Here is a 20,432-nt window from a genome sequence, read left to right as displayed (position 1 = left end):
GGCTGAGGCTCCGGGAGGCGGCGGCGCCGTGGGGCGCACGGGGCAGGGCCAGGAGCCCCGGGTGGCCGCCGGGTCAGGTCGGAGCCGGGCACCGAGCTCAGACCCGCTCCCGTGACGCAGGCGCTCGGCTCCCAGCGGAAAGGACCAGGCTGCCGGGCAGGGGAGCCCGAGCCAGCCATGCCGCGGGGCGCCGCCAGCTGGGCGCAGCCCGGGACCGAGCCGGGGACGCCTGGGGAGCCGCGCGGGCGGCGGCCCCTGAACTGGCAGGAGCCCGCGGGCAGGATGGGCCCCGTCCGGAGCAGGTAACCGGGGCCGGGCCGGGGCGGGGCGCGCGGCTGGTCAGCACCATGGAGAGAGGCGCCGGGTCCGCTCCCTGGCCCCGGCTGCTGGACAGCTCCAGCCTGGAGCGCGGTCCCGGGCGTCAGGAGGTGCGCAGGGGCCGAGCCGGGTCAGCAGCTGGCCGGGGAGGGAGCGGAGCGAGCTGGGGACACCCGCGGGGCTGCGCTGCGTCCTGCCCTGGCTCCGGCCGCTCGCCGGCGGCTTGTGTCAGCCCACGTGCCTCGCCAGGGGCTCAAAGTTTCCGCTGCGCCAGGCTGGGTCCGCCTGGGGGGCTCCGGCCGCTGGCTCCGGGGCCTTCTGCCGCCCGTGTGGCTCCGAAGCTCCGCGGGTGACATGCTGGGGGCTCCCCGCGCTGCCCCTTCCAGCGCTCCTCGGCCAAGCGCCGGCGGCCGGTCCCATCGCCCCATGGCGCACTGGGGCGGCGGCTGCCCCCGCGCTCCTGCAGGAGCCTGTTGGCTGGGGGCAGGGGCGAGCTGTCCCTGCCGGGGGACAGGCCGTGCTCACGGGGGTGCTGGGCGGTGTCCCTTGGCTGGCGCCTGACTCTGGCCACTGGCCCAGAGAGCGCAGCTTAGACAGGAAGGAGCCAGGGCCAGGGGCCTAAGCTGGGATCAGTGGCAGCTTCCCTGGAGGCCTTCCCAGAACCACCAGGTCAGAGTTTTGGGACCTGCCCCACAACCGCACAGTTATATTCCACCTGCTCTCTGGGTCTAGCACAGAGCAGGCTGCAGGGTGCCAGGGAGCTGCAACTCCGAGTTGGGGGAGTGGAAAGTTCCCCCCCCCCCCGCCATCCCGGGGGGGCAGGGAGAGGCGGGGTCCCTCCCTGCGCCCAGGCCTTGGCAGCCGCAGCAGCCTTGAGGTGGGTGTCAGCTCTGGTCCCTGCCTTCAGGGTGGGACTCCCACTGGGGCCTGAGGGAGGCAAGCGCCCAGCTGCCTTGGGCTCCCGCTGTCCGAGTTCTGTCCCTGCCTGCCGGGGTGCGCTGGGCTTCCGCACACACCCGAGTGGTGGAAGGGGGCACGCGCCAAGGCCAACAGGGACCCCTGGGATCAGCTTAGCAGGCCCAAGCCCTGCCCCCACTTACCTCCTAGAGCTCGGCTTGTAGGAGAACATCCCATCCTGACTTTAAAATTACCCCTGGTGAGGAATCCACCAGACCCCTGGGGATGTTCCAGTGGCTAATTACTCTCGCCAGTAACAAGGGGCACCCTCGGATTTCCAGCCTGAATGTGTCTAGTTCAACTTCCAGCCCGTGGCTCATGCTGTACCCTTCTCTGCTGGACTGAAGAGCCCATTATCAAATAGCTGTTCCCCTGCTGGTCAACAAGTCACCCCTTAACCTCCTCTTTGTTAAGCTAAATAAATAAAGCTCCTTGAGTCTATCACCACTGGGCAGGTTTTCTAATCCTTTAACCCAGGGGGGGCAGCCTTTCAGAAGTGCTGTGCTGAGTCCTCAGTTATTCGCTCTGATTTAAGGTTTCACCTGCCAGTAATATAGTTCAATGTTTTTAGAAGGTCTCTTTCTGTAAGTCTAGAATATAGAACTAAACTATTGTTGTATGTAAAGTAAATAAGGTTTTTAAAATGTTTAAGAAGCTTCATTTAAAAGTAAATTAAAATGCAGAGCCCCCCGGACCGGTGGCCATGACCTGGGCAGTGTGAGTGCCACTGAAAATCAGCTCCCGTGCCGCCTTCGGCACCCGCACCATAGCTTGCCTTCCCGGCTTTAACCATTCTTGGAGATCGTCCCTGACCCCTTCCATTTCTCACTGTTCTTGAGTTGTGGCACCAGAACTGGACAGGGGATTCCAGCAGCGGTTGCACCAATGCAGAGGGAAAATAGCCTCTCTGCTCCTATTCACCAGTCCCTTGGTCAGGCATCCCATTTGGCAACCTGGGGGGAGCGCGATTGCCCACGATGACCCCGCCTCTTTTTCAGTCCCTGCTTCCCAGGAGAGTTTCCCCAGGCTGTGAGCAGGCTGGCATCCCTTGGCCCTAGATGTGTCTTTACATTTAGCTGTATTAAAACACATATTGTTTGCTTGCTTCTAGCTTCCCAGAGACCCCACCTGCTCCCCACTTTTCCAGGTGGCAGGTGTATGCTGGGAGCTGTGTGCTGGCCAAGCACGCCCCCTTGTGGCCCTGCAGGCACACTGTCCCCAGCTACCGCTTGGCTCCCGCCGTAGTTTATTCCCAGACCCACATATTGAGCACAAGCTCCCCCCCTTTGGAGCCAAAACTCCTCTTTAGCCCCACCAACCCAACCTTTCTCCTGGTTCTGGGGTGCCAATTCCGACAGGCCTCGCCTACGTTCAGGAGTCCTTCCACCCTCCTTCTGGAGCTGGGTTACTATGGAGGGCAGCTGTGGCCATCAGCCAGCTGCCGCCCACTCCAGGCAGCCCAAAGCAGGACTCCAGCAGCACGTCCGCCCTCCTTCCCAGCGCTTGGCCTGGTTGGCTGGGCGTGGGCCACCATGGCCTGCCCTGCAGCACTAGGCTGCTGCTCCTGGGCTATTAAAGGAACAAGAGCCTGGGGTTTTCCCCCAAACACTGGCGCCTGCCTCCTCTCTCCAAGGACCTGCTTCTGCCATTTCCCGGGCCCTCGTGTACATCCCAACTCCCCAAACCATACAGGGCCTGCCACGCAGCAGGGACTGGCTGACCCCTCGTCCCTACGCTCCTGAATGGCACACACCACCCTGGTACAGTGCTCAGGCAGGAGGCCCCATTGAAAATCACGCCAAAGCTAGGGGGGATTTAGACACCACTGCAGCCAAGGCCCACCCTAGAATCCTCATAATCAGCACCAGGCAGCAGGTATTTGGGGTGAGCTGACGAGCTCAAAGCCCCAGCAGGAAGCTTGTGAGCTGTAGAGCAGTTCCCAGGTGCCTTCATCCTTCCTGGGCAAGGGGGCAGGTCTGAGTTCTCTTTGGAGCTTAGGCCAGACGAGGATGAGACAGTGAAACACCAGGCATGGCTCCATGTGTCTCCAGGCATAACTACATGCAGGTAAAGGAGCCAGCAGAGCCTGAGCAGCAAATGAAAAGGGCCAATGACATACGCACCTTACAAATACAGTCAGGCCTAGAGGCCCACCCAAGAAAATGAGGAGGATGCACTATCCCTACAATGTTTGCCCCGGTACCCACTGGAGAGCAGAGGGTGACACGGTGCCGTGATGACCCGGGGCGTGCGGGAGAGCTTTGATAGGATGGGACTTGCACTGCAGCAGAGAATGCAGCCCTTACCCATAGGAAGGGAGGACCCAGGCAATGGCACCCTGACAATACACACAGCTGGGGCCTAAGGTACCGTGGGATTGGGGATGCTAAGGACGCAGACACACAGACCCAAGTTCAGCTGTGGGCAGGAACAGGTGGCAGAAGAGTTAGAAACATAGGTCAGGCTCAGCTGCTTCTCTTCACAGCTCAAGGTGTGGAAGGGGAGGTGTGGCCACACCTGGATGGCTAGGGATACCTCTCAGCGGAGGAGTAAGTGCAGGGGTCATGCAAACAGGCTGCAAAGCCTGCTGACCATCCAGTGGATGAAGATCCAGGGGACGGTCCATTTCTATGGATATGGGGTCATCTGCCTTCCTAGGCCCTTTCCCACCTCATCAGCACGGAGCTCAGCTCATCCCTTGTGGCCAGTGGGTCATGCTGAGGGGATGTCCCAGTGTAGCCACCTTTTCCTTCCACTCACCCCGATCCCATGAGTTTGGTGCCCACACGCAGGGCAGGGCGCACCTGAGCATTAATATGAGCTCATCATAAGAGGGAGATTGAATGTGGCACAATTTCAGACCAGGTCCTGTAGGCGACAGTGAAACAACCAAAATCCTCTCTGTATTTCACGAGGGCACGTGCTGCCCTCCCACCTAAGAGATGGATTTACTGCATGGGGCAGTGTAGATTTACGGGAGGAGCTGCTGGAAAGGATTAAAACATCAGGTAAGGATGGGACATGCACAGCACTAGCAATACGACACTAGTCCAAGGGGCTAATTTCAATAGGCTTTAGATCAGGCCTCGAGTGATCAGGATAGGAGCTTGGAGAGCAGGGCCACCCGGGGGGGGGAAGTGGGGCAATTTGCCCCAGGCCCCGGGTCCCGTAGGGGCCCCCACAAGAGTTTTTCGGCGACCCTGGAGCTGGGTCCTTCACTCACTCCGGGGGACCCGGAAAACTCTTGCAGGGCCCGGGCCCCCAGAGCTTCTTCCGTGCCACATCTTCGGCAGCAATTCGGCGGCTTAGGGCCCTTCCACTCCGGGACCCACCGCCAAAGTGTCCCAAAGACCCACAGCAGCGTATGAGTGATGGGAGAGATTTTCACAAGCACCTAGAGGATTTAGGAGCACAAATCGCATTGACTCTCACTGTGCTTCACCCAGGGCATTCGGGAGCATTCAGGAGCACGGTCCCATTGAAAGTCATTTGTGAAAAATCTCACGGGGTGTGAATAAAGCTCACTCCAAACCAGCGGAAAGTTCCAACCTTTTAACAGTGACGGTTTTCAGTGGAGAATAAATGAAAGCATAAAGACTCCAGTTTCTCCATCTCAGTTCAACTGTTATTGGCCAGGGGCCTGCATGGTGCGGGGTGCTGCACAGACCAGCCCCTGCCCTGTGGAGAGCTCATTCCTGCTTGTATCATCTGCCTTAGAAAGGAGATGCCCGAAGCCAGTGTGACATGCACTGGGGAGCCGGGGATTGGAGCAGATCACCGAGCCAGGCCTTTGAGAGCAGGCACTGATGCTGGTTTCTCTGTTGCTTTAACAGGTGCCAGCTACCTTTGCCTTTCCCAGCCAATAGACACTAGCTGGTGCGATGGATGAAGTGATGGAGCTGCGGACGGACGGGAATTCCCTGCTAAAGGCGGTGTGGCTAGGCAGACTCCGGCTGGCCAGACTCTTGCTGGAAGGTGGGGCCTACATCAATGAAAGCAATAAGAAGGGAGAGACCGCTCTCATGGTGGCCTGCCTCACTAAACACGTGGACCAGCAGAGTACCAGCAAAGCCCGGATGGTGAAGTACTTGCTGGATAACAGGGCTGATCCCAACATCCAGGACAAATCCGGCAGAACAGCCCTGATGCACGCATGCCTCAAAGGAGCCGGGGAAGAGGTCGTTGCTCTGCTGCTGGAGAATGGAGCAGACCCAAGCCTAGAAGATCACTCTGGAGCATCTGCTCTGGTTTATGCTGTCAACGCAGATGACAGGGACGTGCTAAAACATCTCCTGAAAGCCTGCAAAGCTAAGGGGAAGGAGGTGATCATTATAACTATGGACAAATCCTCGGCAGGTGCCAAACCTACCCAACAATACCTCCACGTCCCGCCATCACCAGAACTGGAGGAGAGGCAGGGCCCGGGCGTGTGCATGACGCCTTTGGAGAGTGAGCTAAAAGCATCCACTTCAGGGTCTTCAGTGGCTGCGAAGGAAGAGTCCTTCTCCCGCTTCCATTCCGCATGCGCCAGCGGCTGCCAGCCAGCCAAGGCCGTTCATGAGCCCTGCTCTCCTACCAGGAAATTCTGCAACCCCAAAAGAGCCCGTTTGCCACAGCTGAAGAGGCTGCAGTCAGAACCATGGGGCTTGATTGCACCTTCTGTTCTAGCCTCCTCCGCCCATACAGATGAGGCCAAGAAGGTGTGTACAGATGATGAAATCACCCTGGGCATCAATGACTTATTGCTCTCCAGAAAGGTTTCCTTACCCAGGAATGGCAGCAGTAAGAGCAAAGACCCGTCTCTCTTCCCTTTGGTGGATGACCAGGCTCTGAAGATCTCACCAACTTCTGTGCCAGGATCAAGGAAACCATCCTATGAAAAAGCTCAGCCCTTTCCTCAGCGCATAGCCAGGAGGAGCGCGGTCCCCGCTGAGCTGGAGAACATCAACTCTGCTGGCTCGGGCTCCGCACCCTTCAAAGACACCCTGCACCGGAGAAGGCTGGGCACTGCACATTACGATTCGGATTCACAGCTCTACTGCGACTCCAGCTCCATTCTGGCTGATTCAGGGAAGGTGCCTTTGGAGAGAAAACAGCTCAACAGTTCCCATTTGGCTTTGTTCAGTGGCTCCCAGGAATCCCTGGACAGTGCTCCCAGCACTTCTCCTGGGATGGTTCGCCACAGGCCACCCAATTTGCTGGAAAGACGGGGCTCTGGAACTCTCCTGCTCGATCACATTTCTCATACAAGACCAGGGCATTTGCCTCCTTTGAATGTAAACCCCAACCCACCAATTCCCAACATCGGCTCTAACAGCAAACCGTCTTCCCCGCTCGCTGGGGGCTTCAAGCCCATGGTCCCTGCTGCTCCAAGCTCACCAAGAAGGGGCGACTGGCGAGCCAAAAAGAAGCTGCTTCGAAGACACTCGATGCAGGTTGAGCAGATGAAACAACTCTCCAATTTTGAGGAAATAGTGGCCCAGTAGTCTGTATTTCAATGGATTTTCCATGAACGTGCGCAACGTCCCTGCTCTCTCATGCGCCGCACAGTGGGGTCCCTGCAGCTGGCACCCCCTGCTCCAGGAGGGGCAGAGCAAGGGTCTGATTCCCACAGCCTTGCACTTTGGGGATCTGGGCACCGGGCACCGGGGCCAAGCCAGGAGCATTTAACACTCCCGTTGCCCAGCTGTGGAGACAACACCAAGTACAAACTGGGGAATCAGCACCAAGTACTAAACATGTTTCTCTGCTGCTGCCCCCAGGTCTGGGTTTGTTCGCCAGGATGAATCTGGTGAAGGGTTGATTGTAGAGGAACGTAGTGTGAGACACACGAGACTTCTCCCCGAGGAACATGATCACCGTTCCTTCATTCTCCAATTCTTTGTCCTTAATCTCTAGTCTTTCCTACCCACACGGAAACAGTCGTGGGATTGCCAGGGCCTGTGGGGCTGGGGTATGTCTCAAGTGCCTACAGAAACAGAGTGGAGCTTCCTGCTGCCAGGAGGAGAAAGAGCTGAGCCCCCCGACATGCTGAACGTATTGACATCTGCCCTGAGCTGGAGAAGGGACACAATTCTCTCTGCTTCCCAGAAATTCTAGCACTTTAACTGGCCAGATAACGGAGCAGATCCAGTCCTGGTGACACTCCAGTGCAACCACCCAGACTGCGTGAGGGAGGAGTTTGGCCCAGCACCTTCAGAGCCACTGAGGCTGCCAGGCCATTCCCACTGCTTGGCGGGATGTTCTGCTGTGGGCACTGTGTTGTCTGGCGGGGGTGGAGGGGCAGCATTTCCCAATCTCTAGCTCGTGGGAAGGGCGGGGGCCCAGGCCAGGTGTCTTTTCTTGGGGGAGGGGCCCCGGAGTGCGGAGCAGAGCAGGGATCATGTATCAGGCCGAGGACTCGTGGTGAATTCAGCCGCGTGCTCCGCTCAAGAGGAGGTGACTGGCCATTTAAGAAACACGCTGCTGGCTCTGTTCACATCCATGAGGCTCAGAGGATTCCTACCTTGGGGCCATCTGACTCCAGCCCCCAAAGGGCCCCCCCCGACAGCACACAGCCCTCCTGCCGCTCTTCATGCGAGAGGCTGTGGGGAGCCCCTCGCTGGGTTCCTGGCCAGCTGCAGGGAGGTGAGTGAGGGGCTGCAGGGTCAGCCCCCACCTACTGCATCCATGGTGACATAGGCAGCAAGGCCCTCACCCTCAGCTTCACTGCAGGTGCACCTGGGGCACAAAGGGGCCTCAAGCCAGTTCAGCCCAGCGCAGGGGGGCTCCTCTGGTGACAGCACAGCAGCTCCTGATCTCTCCCTGCAGAACCCCAGCTGCCACAACAGTCCCTTGGGGCCACTGGAAGGACCAAAAATTGGAGCAGCCTTCAGGCTGCTCTAACTCATGCTGCGGGACCAGCCTGTTCAAGGCCAGTCTAGGCCTGGGGGAGTGTAAAGGTGCCTTGAAGCCAACACCACCACCCCTCTGAGCTGCACTGTGCATTCTTCACCTGCATCCAAGAACAAGGACATTTTACTGATCTAGCCACCCCCATCCACTCCCAGAGTGGGGGCTGGGGCTGGTGTCACATCAGTTTGGCAGTTACCTTCCCTGCACCAGAAGCCAAGGCTGGGATCTTCCTAGGGCCAGCCCTTGCCCCCCATCCCAAAAGTTGTGCTGGGAGGTAACAGGGACAGACCTGAGCTAGTGCAGTGAGGGGCTGGAGCTGCAGCTGTACTGCTGCAGGGGGAGGGGCAGCAAGGGACACCCCTACAAAAGGAGTGCCCCAGAGAGCTGTTCTTGCAGCCTATTCCTAGCCTTGACCTTGAGCAAGTGAACATGGGTACATAGCCATATGTGGTAGAGTCCATGCAGCCAGCTGGGCCCCCATTCTGCTGCCGGCTCTGCACGGGCATCCCGTTACAGGATGAGGCCGAAAGAAATACCAGATGGCAGCTGCAATGTCAGGACAGCAAGGCCGGGGGCAGGTAACCCCATCTCAGCACTCTGCATTCCCCAGCTCGCGGAAGCATTTCTCCCCATCTGCTAGTGGGGTGGATATGGATGGGCGAGCGGATTGGTTTGGCCTGTAGGTGCTGAAGCTGTTACTAACCTCAGCTAAACCTACCCTACCAGAACCTCTGCTGGAGAGGAAACGCAGCCCGAAAACTCACTCTAATCCTGGGGTTGATGGTTTGGATGGTTCAGCTCCCTTAAACACGTGTCACGAGTTTACCCCCACTCAGGAGAATGGCCACAGGCTTAGATACAGTAACTCCTCACTTAAAGTCGTCCCAGTTAACATTGTTCCGTTGCTGATCAGTTAGGGAACATGATCATTTAAAGTTGTGCAATGCTCCGTCGTTTGGCAGTCGCCTGCTTTGTCCACTGCTTGCAGGAAGAGCAGCCATTTGAGCTAGCCGGTGGGGGCCTGGAACCAGGGTGGAACGGCAGCCCCCTTATCTATCAGCTTCCTGCTCCCCGTGCTGCAGGTTAGCAATTGCCTGCAGTTCAACTGTCCCTCCCCCCACTGCCATGTGCTACTCCTGCCCTCCACCTTGGAGCTACTCCCCGAGCCCCCTGCTTGCTGTGCGGGGGGCGACTAATGTCAGGGTGTCCCCCTGCCCCCCACACCTGCACCCCGCTTACCCCTTCTCCGTATAGAGCAGGGTGGGGACAGGGACGGGGAGAGGCAAAGAGAGCCTGGGGCAGCAGCTGCTGTCTCACTTCCTGATCCACTTGAAAAGAGAATCCACTTAAGAGTGGGTCAGCTTCCTTAAAGGGGCAGTGTGCATCTCTCTCTCCACCCCCCCCCACCCACACACAAGGCGTGTCTGTCTCTGCTATGCTGTCTCCCCTCCCTCCTGTTCGTGCTGCCTCCACGAGAGTTACATTCACAACAATGTGTTAACCCTTGAGGGCTGAGCTGAGTACTAGTTCATCATTTAGCAGCAAGGCATTCCCTGGGAAATATCCCTCCCTCTTCCACCCTCTGACTTCACCACCTCAGCCAAGCTTCACAATCGTCAGAGCTGTGAACAGTATTAAATTGTTTGTTTAAAACATATACTGGGTGTATATCTATATCATATATAGTCTTTTGCCTGGCGAAAAAAAATCCCTGGAACCTAACCCCACCCTTGTACATTAATTCTTATGGGGAAATTGGATTCACTTAACATTGTTTTGCTTAAAATCGCGTTTTTCAGAAACAGAACTACAACGTTAAGCGAGGAATTACTGTAATGAACTCCTCAATATCCTGACTCCTGCTGCCAGCCCAGCACAGTGGTACCTGGCACTCAGCTCACTGCGACCTTGGGCGCTATGTCGTGTGTCCTCGCCCAGACCAGCCAAATGACGTGTTTCATTAATCCCCTCGTGCAGCTTCCTCAGTGCACTAGCTGTTCTCTAGACTGTTGCAAAACCCTGCAAGGTTCCTGCCCAAAGCAGCCTTGATCTGTGGTTTAAATTGCCCAAGAACCTTCTTTCAAAGTGCATTTTAAATTTCAATAGGCTGATCAGATCAGAGGCCAGCTTACATTTAGAGCCTGAAGGTTTATACCCACTGTAAGTCAAATGTCTCCTCTATGGAACTTCAGGCATGTTTTCTTTGGTGTAATGAACTGTCTGTTGAAATATACTTTAGATTGTGGATTTAAAGCCTATAGTTCACCACTTCTGTTCATTCCTAGATATTCCAATATCTTTTTTTTTTTCCTAACAGTGAATGCCCTTCGCAACTGATTTAGGACAATGGTGCCCTGCAGAATGCAGGTGATACGCTTTGAGCTTCCTACGTAATGTCCATTGGGATTGGAAATAGGACACGTTCTCCTTTAGCATAACATATTGTAATATTGTTTGTTCACATTTTAAAGTGTGCGGTCACGTGTGCAGAGATGTTGGAAGATACTGTGTAACAGTTTAGACTTTATTACCTTGTCATATTAATAAACAGTGTACTATTGCTCTGAACTACAACACTCCTTCCCCGAGTTTATAAATGAAACGTGCCTGTAGGGCCAGTTAGCCATTGGTGGGCGGGGGGTATCTTCCCCCCACACACACACACAGGAAATCAGCTCAGTGTTATTCAGTGGAACTCATCCTGTAGGACACCTGGGAAGTTAAGGTCCCAAGGCTGCAAAGGAGAATTTTGTACTGAACTGAAACCTCAGGTGGGATTTAGAGTAACCCAGGGCCAAATTCTGCTCTCAGAGTGTATTGTCCACACTGTAATTTGGCTAGAGCATCAGGACTAACACTCCTAACGCTTCCTCTCCTGTGAAGGTACCAGGGGACCACTGCTGACCACAGGTGGCCCGATCTCTGGTTTTACACCGTGGTGCTTCCATCTAGAGTTGGCTGCAAAATGACATTGGAGCCACGACAGGACGGCGCCCCCGAGCACCACGCTGGCCCATTGGCTCAGTGCTGATGCCGAAGGACAAGCACCCCCTGTCCAGTCCCCAGGACCACTTCCTGCCCAACAGGAAGCTCTTCCATCCCCCGTCCCCCTGGGACCCAGCCACCGAGCCACACAGGGTCAGCAAACCACAGTGCGTGGGGAAGTGAGCAAAGGGCCAAGGCAGGTGGGATGCTGCCCATCACAGCAGCCTGGGGCAGGCCCACCAACCCGAAGGCCTAATCCTAAACCAAGTGGATGGGAATCTTTCCTCTGGCTTCCCTGGCACTTGGCTCAGGCCTGCAGCCCGAAGGGAAGAGGGTGGAGAAGTCCCCTTCCTAAAGCACAGGCTGAGGGCTCTAGCCTGTCTCCTCAGCTTATTTCCATCCCCCTCAATTAGTGTTCAAACCGAGCAGATGGTTCCTTTAGCCCCAAGACGCCATGGGCCACCTGGGCCAGTTACCAACTCTTACCCGTTCCCGTCCCAGGGCACAGCCAGGCCACCACTCTGGCTGCTTGGGAATTCCCAGCAGGAGTCTGCTGTTCCCAGTAGGACTTCTGCCCCCACCTCACCCCTTCCTTTCCCCTCGGGGGGAGCCATCCAGGCCAGGGAGGCCTGTTCACTCCTCTGGCAGCTCCCATCTGCTGCAGTGCTCTGCCATCGCCTGGCTGCACAGGACACACAGCAAGGTGTGCCAGCGCCCTGGCCCTGCCATGCTGCAGCTGGCAGTTTGTAGCCCAGCCCCTGGGAGAATGGAGCAGGGGCAGCTCCCTTTCGGTGGCAGGTACTCGCTGGGGCCTGTCCTTTGCCCCAGCGGGCAGGAGCAATTCCAGACAGAGGTGGACAGTTTTCCGCTGGGGCCCCTTGGGGCTGGAGCGGTGCCAGGCAGGGATCCACCCTGCTGGGAAGTGGAGGATTCCTCAGAAGCTACCAGGGAAATTCCCACTGGATTTCCCACAGGGTCGGGGAGTGATCCGACCCCGCTGCCTCCAGAGGGTGTACTGGGGGGGAGCAGGTTGGGGTGACTGGCACTGATGGGTTCCCTGGGTTTCACTCTCCCATGGTCCATCATTCGGGGCAGGCCCCCCGCACAGCCCCTGCCGGGACCCCTGCCCCGGCCGGGCCCCCCGCGCACCCCCCTCGGCGGCCGCTGGGCGCCGCTGTGCCCCCCGCCCCCGCCCTCGGCCCCCCCGAGGGCGCACGGCTGCGCGCTGGGGGCCCGGAAGCGCCGCTCTCCGCCCGGCTGCGCTGCCACGTCCGAGGCCGGAGGCGGCGGGGATGGGCGGCCGGGCGCTGTGCTGGCTGCTCTGCCTGCTGCAGGCGGGCCGGGCCGGGGGCGCCGAGCTCACCTTCCAGCTGCCCGACAGCGCCCGGCAGTGCTTCCACGAGCCGCTGCAGCGCGGCCTCAAGTTCACGCTGGACTTCCAGGTACGGGGGGCGGGGTCCCCCGCTCGGATCGGACCCGGGGGGGGGGGCGAGGTCCCCCCGCTCGGATCGGATCCAGGGGTGGGGGGGTTCGAGGTCCCCCCGCTCGGCCCGGCCCGGATCGGCCGGGGGAGGGGTGCCGGGTCCCCTGATCGGCCCGGCTCGGTGTGGGGGGGGTTCGGAGTTCCCCCGATCGGTCCAGCCCGGATCGGCTCGTGGGGGGGTGCCGGTTTCCCCCGATCGGCCCGGGGGGGGTGCCGGATCCCCCCGATCGGCCCGGCTCGGTGTGGGGGGTGATGCCGGTTCCTCCCCATTGGCCCGGGGGAGGGTGCCAGGTCCCCCCGATCGGCCCGACTCAGTGTGTGGGGGGGTTCGGGGTCCCCCCTCTCGCCCCGGCCCGGATCGGCTCTGGGGGAGGAGGGTCCCCCCGCTCGGCCCGACTCGGCTCGTGGGGGTGGGTGCCGGGGTCCCCCCGCTCGGCCCAGCCCGGATCGGCTCTGGAGGTGGTGCCGGTTCCTCGTATTTGCCCGGCTCGGTGTGGCGGGGGGTGTCAGGGTTCCCCCGCTCGGCCCGGCCCGGATCGGGAGGGCCTCGCCAGCCAGTGCCAGGGGCCGAACCCGGCGGGTCTAGCGGCTGCACCGCGGCCCGGCTGCCTGCGGAGCGCCCTGGGGGAGCCGCGGTCTGAGCTGGGGCGGGGGGACCGGGCTCCGCTGCGGAGAAGACCCAGACACGGCCCGGCTGGATCCTCCCTCGTGGGGCCGGGACCGGAGCCTGCAGCACCAGGGAGAGCAGCTCAGCTCTGGCCCAGCCCCAGCGGCTGGGACCCGCTGCCTGGCTAGTCCCCACCGGTACCTGGGCTGGGGGCCCGGGGCTGCTGCCAGCGGCCTGGGAAGCAGGGCCGGCTCCATGCCCCAGCACGCCAAGCTCGTGCCTGGGGCGGCACGCCGCGGGGGGCGCTCTGCCGGTTGCCGGGAGGGGGGCAGGCGGCTCCCATGGACCTCCCGCAGGCGTCCCTCAGCAGCCACGTCCGCAGCCCCGCTGAACTCCTGGGGGAGGGGGTGCCTGGGCCAGAGGGGAGCAGGGAGTGACCTGGTGCCAGAGATCTGCCCAACCGGACCAGAACCAGCTCCAGCCTCCGCTGGGGCTGAGGGAGAAGTGGATAGAGTTCCCGGTTTGCTGAAATGTCTGATAGAGAAAAGCTCCCTGGGCCGGGCCATGCTTTAATTAAGGCCCCAGTCCTTATTTGAAGCCAGCTCGGGATCCCTCTGGAGAGAACATGTCTGAGCTCAGAGCCTCCCAGGCCAGACAAGGACTATTGGAATATTTCTGAAAGCTACAAAATCTCCCCCAGCTTCAGGGAGATCCTGTCAGTCAGGCTCCAGGGCCAGCTCCAACACCCTATGGGGACAGGTTTGCAAATAACTTTTGTCTCGAAAGGTGGGATGCAAAGCCAGGGGCTGGAGCCAGGGGCCACGTGGCCTGCGTAAGATCCAGGCAGAGCCATCCTCTGCTTGGAGCTCTCTGGAGACAGGCCCATACAGGTGATGAAATATTCGTTGCTATTACTGGGTTTCTGGGGAAGTCCGTGACAGACATGCTTTGTCTCCACAGGTGATTACTGGGGGGCATTACGATGTAGACTGCTACGTGGAAGATCCCAACGGCAAAGACCCTTTACAAAGAAGCTAAGAAGCAGTACGACAGCTTTTCCCATCGAGCCGAAGTCCGCAGGCATCTACACGTTTTGCTTTAGCAACGAGTTCTCCACTTTTTCACACAAAAACTGTCTACTTTGACTTTCAAGTTGGAGACGAGCCCCCAATTCTCCCAGACATGAACCGCAGGGGTCACCGCCCTGACACAGGTCAGTCGGGTTCCCATGCGCGTCCATCTGTGGCATAGGAGTGGGGCAGTTTGTAACTCTCTCTTGTGCTGGAGCAGCACAGAGCTTCTGAGGTTAGATGCCGATATCGCATGGCCAGGGTTGAGAAAGAAACAGTTGGGCCCTGGTGTGCTCACTTTAGCTCTCAGCTAAAAGCAGAACTTCCAGCCACAGGGTAACGGTAGTGTGTGGTGCAGGGTAACGCAACGCCTGTTCCAGCAGAAGGGAAGAATGCAGCTGGCTTAGAAAAAGGGAATGTACCAGAATCTTAGGTAAAGGACAGGCCGGCCCAACCCACACAATTCAGATCCAGAGCAGAACCTTCCCTGAGCTGGGGGCCGAGGGAGAGGTCTTTGGGTCCATGTGTTGGCTTGGGCTTATCTCCAAGGAGAGAGAGAGGCATTGTGAGCCATGTACACACACACACACACCCCTATATTGTCAAGAGTGGCTTTGGCTTTGGGGTACCTCCAGTTCTCAGCCCCACACAGCTGGGTCTGATCAGCACCTGCAGCTCCCATTGACTCCAGCTGGAGAGCTCTGGGTGCTAGGCACCTCCAAAAGCAGGCCCCAGTGACCTCACGTTGGACACCCAAAATCAGAGATCACTTTTGAAACCTTGGGCCTGCATGTAGAAGTAGAACTGTCTTTAGCTAGTGACTCACTCCTCTACCCCTCCTGTGCTGTCCCGTGAACCCTCTGCCGCTCCTGACATGGGATGGTATTTTACTCCTATCAAAACAGAGCAACTAGCCGCAGACCTGTGGATTGCCCCAGCCAGGCCCAGCTGTGTGTAGTGATGCAGGTATGTTTGTTTCCCCAGATGGAATCTGCTTGTGTCACCATTCACCAAGCTTTAAATACAGTGATTGACTCCCAGACTCATTACCGGCTGCGGGAGGCTCAGGACCGGATCCGGGCTGAAGAGCTGAACAACCATGTCTCCTACTGGTCTGTGGGGGAGACCATCCTCGTCCTCGTGGTCAGCATCAGCCAAGTGATGCTGCTCAAGAGCTTCTTTACGGAGACGAGAGCGACCACAGGGGCCGTCAGCACCTAGGAAGCCAGAGTCGGTCCTGCGCCGTGGCACCATGTGCCAGCGGGTTGGGTGGGGTAGGGCTCAGGAGGAGAGCAGAGGTGGTACTGGGAGAAGCTGAGCAAGAGGCTGATGGGTCACACAGTGCAGGGCTGCTGAGGGACTGAGTGGGGCCGGCCCGGCACACCTGCACTGGGAGCAGAAAGGGATTTATGGGAAAGTCACCAACGAGCAGTTTCGATAGAGCGAAAGCTGTTAATAGCCGGGGCCCAGGAAGCAATGGGTGTGCAGAGGTTAGGGGCTCTCTGTGTAGCTGAGCTGTGACTTAGGCCAGGGAAGATTAGCGCCAGTTTCACTGCAATTTGTTGCATTGGTTTGACTCTTGGTTGTAACCCTGTTGCATCTTGTTGTAACATCTGTTGCATCAGGGGAAGGATAGCTCAGTGGTTTGAGCATTGGCCTGCTAAACCCAGGGTTGTGAGTTCAATCCTTAAGGGGGCCACTTAGGGATCTGGGGCAAAAATCAGTACTTGGTCCTGCCAGTGTAGGCAGGGGGCTGGACTCAATGACCTTTCAAGGTCCCTTCCAGTTCTAGGAGATAGGTATATCGCCATATACTTCATTATATTATCTTCACAGCAAGGTGTAACTACACCATGCAGCCGAAGTATCTACCCCAGAGCCCACATAGGGCCACCCGCTGCCAGCGCGGAGCAGAGTCCCAGGCCAGCGTGGGAGAGAGTGTCACAAAGGGGTGCCGGACATGCCCCGGTGCACAGACAATCTGAACTGCAGTAGTTCACCAGAGCTTCAATCCATGCTCACCGAGGTGGGTGGTGTGGCCAGGACCGATGTAGGAGTCAGAGCAACCCCACTCACCCCTATGGTGTGCCCAAACAGCTGCTTATCGTCAGGCAGCCCCCTCAGCCCAGGGTCACCAGGGTGCCAGGAACTTGCCCAGAGCACGCCACGTGAGCTGTGGCTCCTGCTTCCAACCGGAGAAGCTAAAAACCCTACTCATCTTTTTAATGGAAGCTGAAATTCTGCCATAATCCCAGGACTCTGGGAGCTGGGCCTTACAGAGAAGCACCAAATATCACGAGAGGCTCAGTAAAAGTGGCAGAAATTGGCAGCTCTTGGCTCCCTTCAGGTTTGTTTGTGCTAAAAGGAATCGTGTGGTCCCAGAGAGTCAAAGAGGTTAAGGCCAGAAGAGGCCATTTGATCACCAGCCTGACCTCCTGTATAGCATTGGCCACCAGCACCACACGCTAGCACCCCTCCCGAAATGAGCCCAATGTATTACAGCCCACGTGAGACTGGGCTGTTACGTGCCACAGGCAGAGAACAGGCAGGACTGCAGTGCACCAATGCCCAAGGCACCTGCAGTGGCAGGGCAACAATTGAATATGCCCAGATAATCCTGTCAAGCCACCCCCACCCACACACAGCAGGGAGGTGAAAACCCCGCAGGGTCGCTGCCAGGCTGACCCAGGGAAAATCCCTTCCTGACCCTGAGCAGCTGACCAAGCACCAGCCAGCCCAGCACCTGGGGGAAAGAGTGCTCGCTGCCACCCCAGAGCTATGGGCCTTCCTGTCCCATAGCCCATCTCCTGGCATGGCCGTCTCCGATGCTCCATGCAGTCAATAGATCAGGCCCCATTCAGAGGAAGGAAAGTTAGAAACCAAACACACACCCAGAATACACTGGGGTGCACAGGAGAATCCTGCCCTGGCTGCTGCAGGGATCAGCAGAAGCCCTGAGGCGGGACCTTTAGGAACATGGTGTAAACCAGAAAGGCAAAGGAAGTGTGGAGGGGAAGTTACCTTGGAACGATTTCCCAAGGAGTGTGGTGGAAGCTCCATCACAGGCAATCTTTAAATCACGATGGGATGTTTTGCTCCAAGGTCTGCTCCTGAGGTAGGTCTCTGGCCCGTGCTGTACTCAGGGGCAGCCTGGGGGATCGCTGGTCCCTTCTGCCCTGCGCTCTGTGAATCTGGGGCTGCCGAGCCCCCTCGTGGAACAGTCCAGGGGTCCCTTCCCCAGCACAGCCCATGGAGATGCCCTGCTCTGCGCAGGCCTCCTGGGCCAATGTCCTGGTATTTCTTCAGAACACAAAGCAGGAGTCACATGGGCCAGGCCAGCCACTGTCCCAGGAGAGAGCCCAGGATTTAACCACTATGCCTGAATGCACCCCACATTGCCAGTGACAAACCTAGCTGCTGCTCCCACAGGCTGCTGTGCAAGAACCGTTACAATACTAGTATTGGTCAAAGAATGCTTTGCACTGAGCCACCCAAATGGGGAGGGAGGGGGAATTAAGAATTGCAATTACCCTGCTCAGCAGGGCTGACACCGCTGGATGCAGCCTTTGCCACTTCCCAGTAAACTCATGAGCCCGCAGTTTTCTTTCACCACGGATTAAACACACTGTCCTCCAGCCACTGAGCAGTGCGATACAAAACAGCCAGTCCAAGCGCCTGTTCTCCTCTTAGGCACAGCTACTGCCCTGTCAGCCCCTCCTTTGGTCACTGTTTGTAACACCCGTGTTCTCGGGAGCCTTAAATAAAATGCATTTCCTACTGATTCCATCGTCCTCCTTTGGCAATTCAACAGCTGGTCCTGCAGGCCCCCGTCAGCTGCATGTCACTGCTCACCCTGCACCCCCTAGGCTGGCTGCTGGAGCAGAGCTCTGGGAACTGCAGACCCCAGCCTGCTCCCCTGCACTCACCTTGCCTGAGTCCCAGCTTGCTTGGCTCCAGGCCCCAGTTCCACAGCTGGGTTATATCAGCATAATTCCCTTGGCTACCCCACTGAAGCTGTGCTGAATAAACCAGCTGAGCAGCTGGCCCTGGCTTGAGCAGCGTTCCTGGGGGTTGTGACAGCAGATCCTCGTCGTTACTGCAGCTGGGCAGCAGAGGGAAACCCATGGACTCCTCTAGCCCAATTCTGCACCCCCTGGCCCGCAGCTCACCCCCCGGCCTTGTGTGAGCCCTGCCTGCTTTACGCCTCCTTCCCTGCTACTGCGGAAGGGTTTATAACCCAGCTAGCGAGCCTCCTGCCTGGTCTGTGTTCCCGTCGCGGAGGCGCTTGTGGCTTGGACCTGCTCCATGGAAGAACCTCGGCGGCTGCCTTTGAACATCGCCCATGCAGGCAGCTCACCTGCCCCATGGCAGCCGTCGCCCAGATGGGCTAGCAGAGGCGTTTCTCTTCAAGCTGCTGTCAAATGCATGGAAGGGCTGAATGATGCCTACATGGCCTGACCTAAGGCGTCACCAGTGGCCCAAGGTGGGCTGAGCCCTCCTGACTGTGGAAGAGAAGTGCTGGGTGGGGGCAAACCCCTCCCCCCGGTGCAGTGCCACATGGCAGCAGGGAAAGCCCAGAACGTGGTAGGCTACTGGGAGGACGATCCCAGCATGGAGCACAGAGCGAAAGCTTGCTGCCTTTCCCCTGGGGAGGAGCCCACTGATTTCCGGAGGCCCAGAGGTGCAGGTGCAGTATTGGGGGAAAGAGGGTCCTCATGGGCTTGTGATGGAGTTGGAATTTTTTGTGATATTTTTATGAGTCCTATGTGTGCCTCAGTTTCCCTTATGCTTTGCATGGCTTACCCACCTGTGGGAGGATTGAGTGTGCTCGCTGGGCAAGCTAAGAGATGTGGGGAGAGTGTGTAAGCTAGCTGACCGGAAGTCATTAAAAGGATTAGCTGGGGCTGACGCCATATCAATGGAAAATTCCAGAACCAATGGAAAGCCCAGCCTAGCAACCAAGGACCCAGAGGGAAGAGGATTTCCCCACCGCTCAGCAGGAGGCGGGTGGAGAAACCCCACAACAAAGGACTGAAGGTGTGAGGTAGGGGGAACTAAGGCTTGGCTTTTCACCCAGGAACTAAGGAAGGCAGTCAGGGAGAGAGACGGAGCCTGAACTGGGCTTCATGGCAGCGGGGCTGGTGAAGTGCTCTGGGCTGACCAGCACGGACCTTCATTCTCTGTGCTGCCCGAAGGCCTCCCTAGGGCGTGTCCAGGTGACTATAACCCGACTGTTTTCACAGCGTGTCCCTGCAGCCGCTGGGCAGGATGCTTAGTCCCTGCAGAGTGGGTGAGTCTCTGCCCGGCTGTTGCAGTTGGACTCGCAGGGCAGAGCTCCCGCTGTGAAGCAGGAGGGCTGGCGCCCCAGAGGTTGTATCCAGAGGTGGTGAGAATGTGTGGCGGACCCTGGAGGCAGAGTGAGACCCCCCGGGGCATCTGACCCATTAAAGGGGCTCCCCCCAAGAGACTGTTCCAAAGCTGGGGCATAGCACCAAGACACAATCTGTGGGTAGCCAGGACACGCAGCTGCAGTTTGGCCTGGCCCAGCCCCCACACAGCCTAACGTTGTAACACCTACATGCCCAAGGAACTGGCCTCTCCAGGACACCCCCCCCATCTGGGGTCTGGTTCAGTGGGCAGTGCAAAGTGACACCCAGCGCTCCAGCCAGTGGTGCGATCTGCGGGCCTCAGCAGCCAGCATACCCGGGGTGGGCCCTGGCTGTGCAGGAGAGGTCCGGTGACATGTAACCTTTCAGTAACACTTGACGCGATTCCCACTGACATCCTCATCAGCAAACTAGGGGAACGTGGCCGAGATGAAATCACTATGAAGTTGGGTGAACAGCTGGTTGAAAGACCAAAATCAAACCAATGATTCACTGTCAAAGTGGGAGGGCGTCTCTACTAGGGTCCCACAGGGAGAGTCCGGGTCCAGTTCTATACAGCTTCCATGCGTGGCTTGGAGAATGGAGTGGGGAATGTGCTTACACAATCTGCAGATGACACCAGGTTGGGGGGTTACAAGCAGCTGGAGGACAGGATTCGGATTAAAAAACAACCTTGACAAATTAGAGAACAGATCTGAATTCACCAAGGTGAAATTCAGCATAGACAAGTG

At 58.1% G+C, this 20,432-nt stretch overlaps 2 protein-coding genes across 2 annotated transcripts; both read left to right on the top strand.

Moving 5' to 3' along the window:
• The first annotated feature begins 242 nt into the window (after nt 1–242).
• ANKRD34C (ankyrin repeat domain 34C) lies at nt 243–9,098 on the top strand. Its single transcript, XM_030578618.1, has 2 exons — nt 243–302; nt 5,109–9,098. The coding sequence occupies exon 2, from the start codon at nt 5,157–5,159 to the stop codon at nt 6,759–6,761; it is 1,605 nt and encodes a 534-aa protein (XP_030434478.1). The 5' UTR covers nt 243–302; nt 5,109–5,156; the 3' UTR covers nt 6,762–9,098.
• A 3,348-nt stretch (nt 9,099–12,446) lies between these two features.
• Nucleotides 12,447–16,014, top strand: TMED3 (transmembrane p24 trafficking protein 3). Its single transcript, XM_030578191.1, is given in 7 exon segments — nt 12,447–12,596; nt 14,205–14,258; nt 14,260–14,322; nt 14,324–14,371; nt 14,373–14,438; nt 14,440–14,457; nt 15,299–16,014. Coding segments are annotated over 7 exon segments (636 nt in total). The 3' UTR covers nt 15,536–16,014.
• Nucleotides 16,015–20,432: the final 4,418 nt, after the last annotated feature.

This window comes from Gopherus evgoodei, chromosome 10, assembly GCF_007399415.2.
Source record: "Gopherus evgoodei ecotype Sinaloan lineage chromosome 10, rGopEvg1_v1.p, whole genome shotgun sequence".
Taxonomy (NCBI): Eukaryota; Metazoa; Chordata; order Testudines; family Testudinidae; genus Gopherus; species Gopherus evgoodei.
This window is presented reverse-complemented; position numbering and strand designations above follow the sequence as displayed.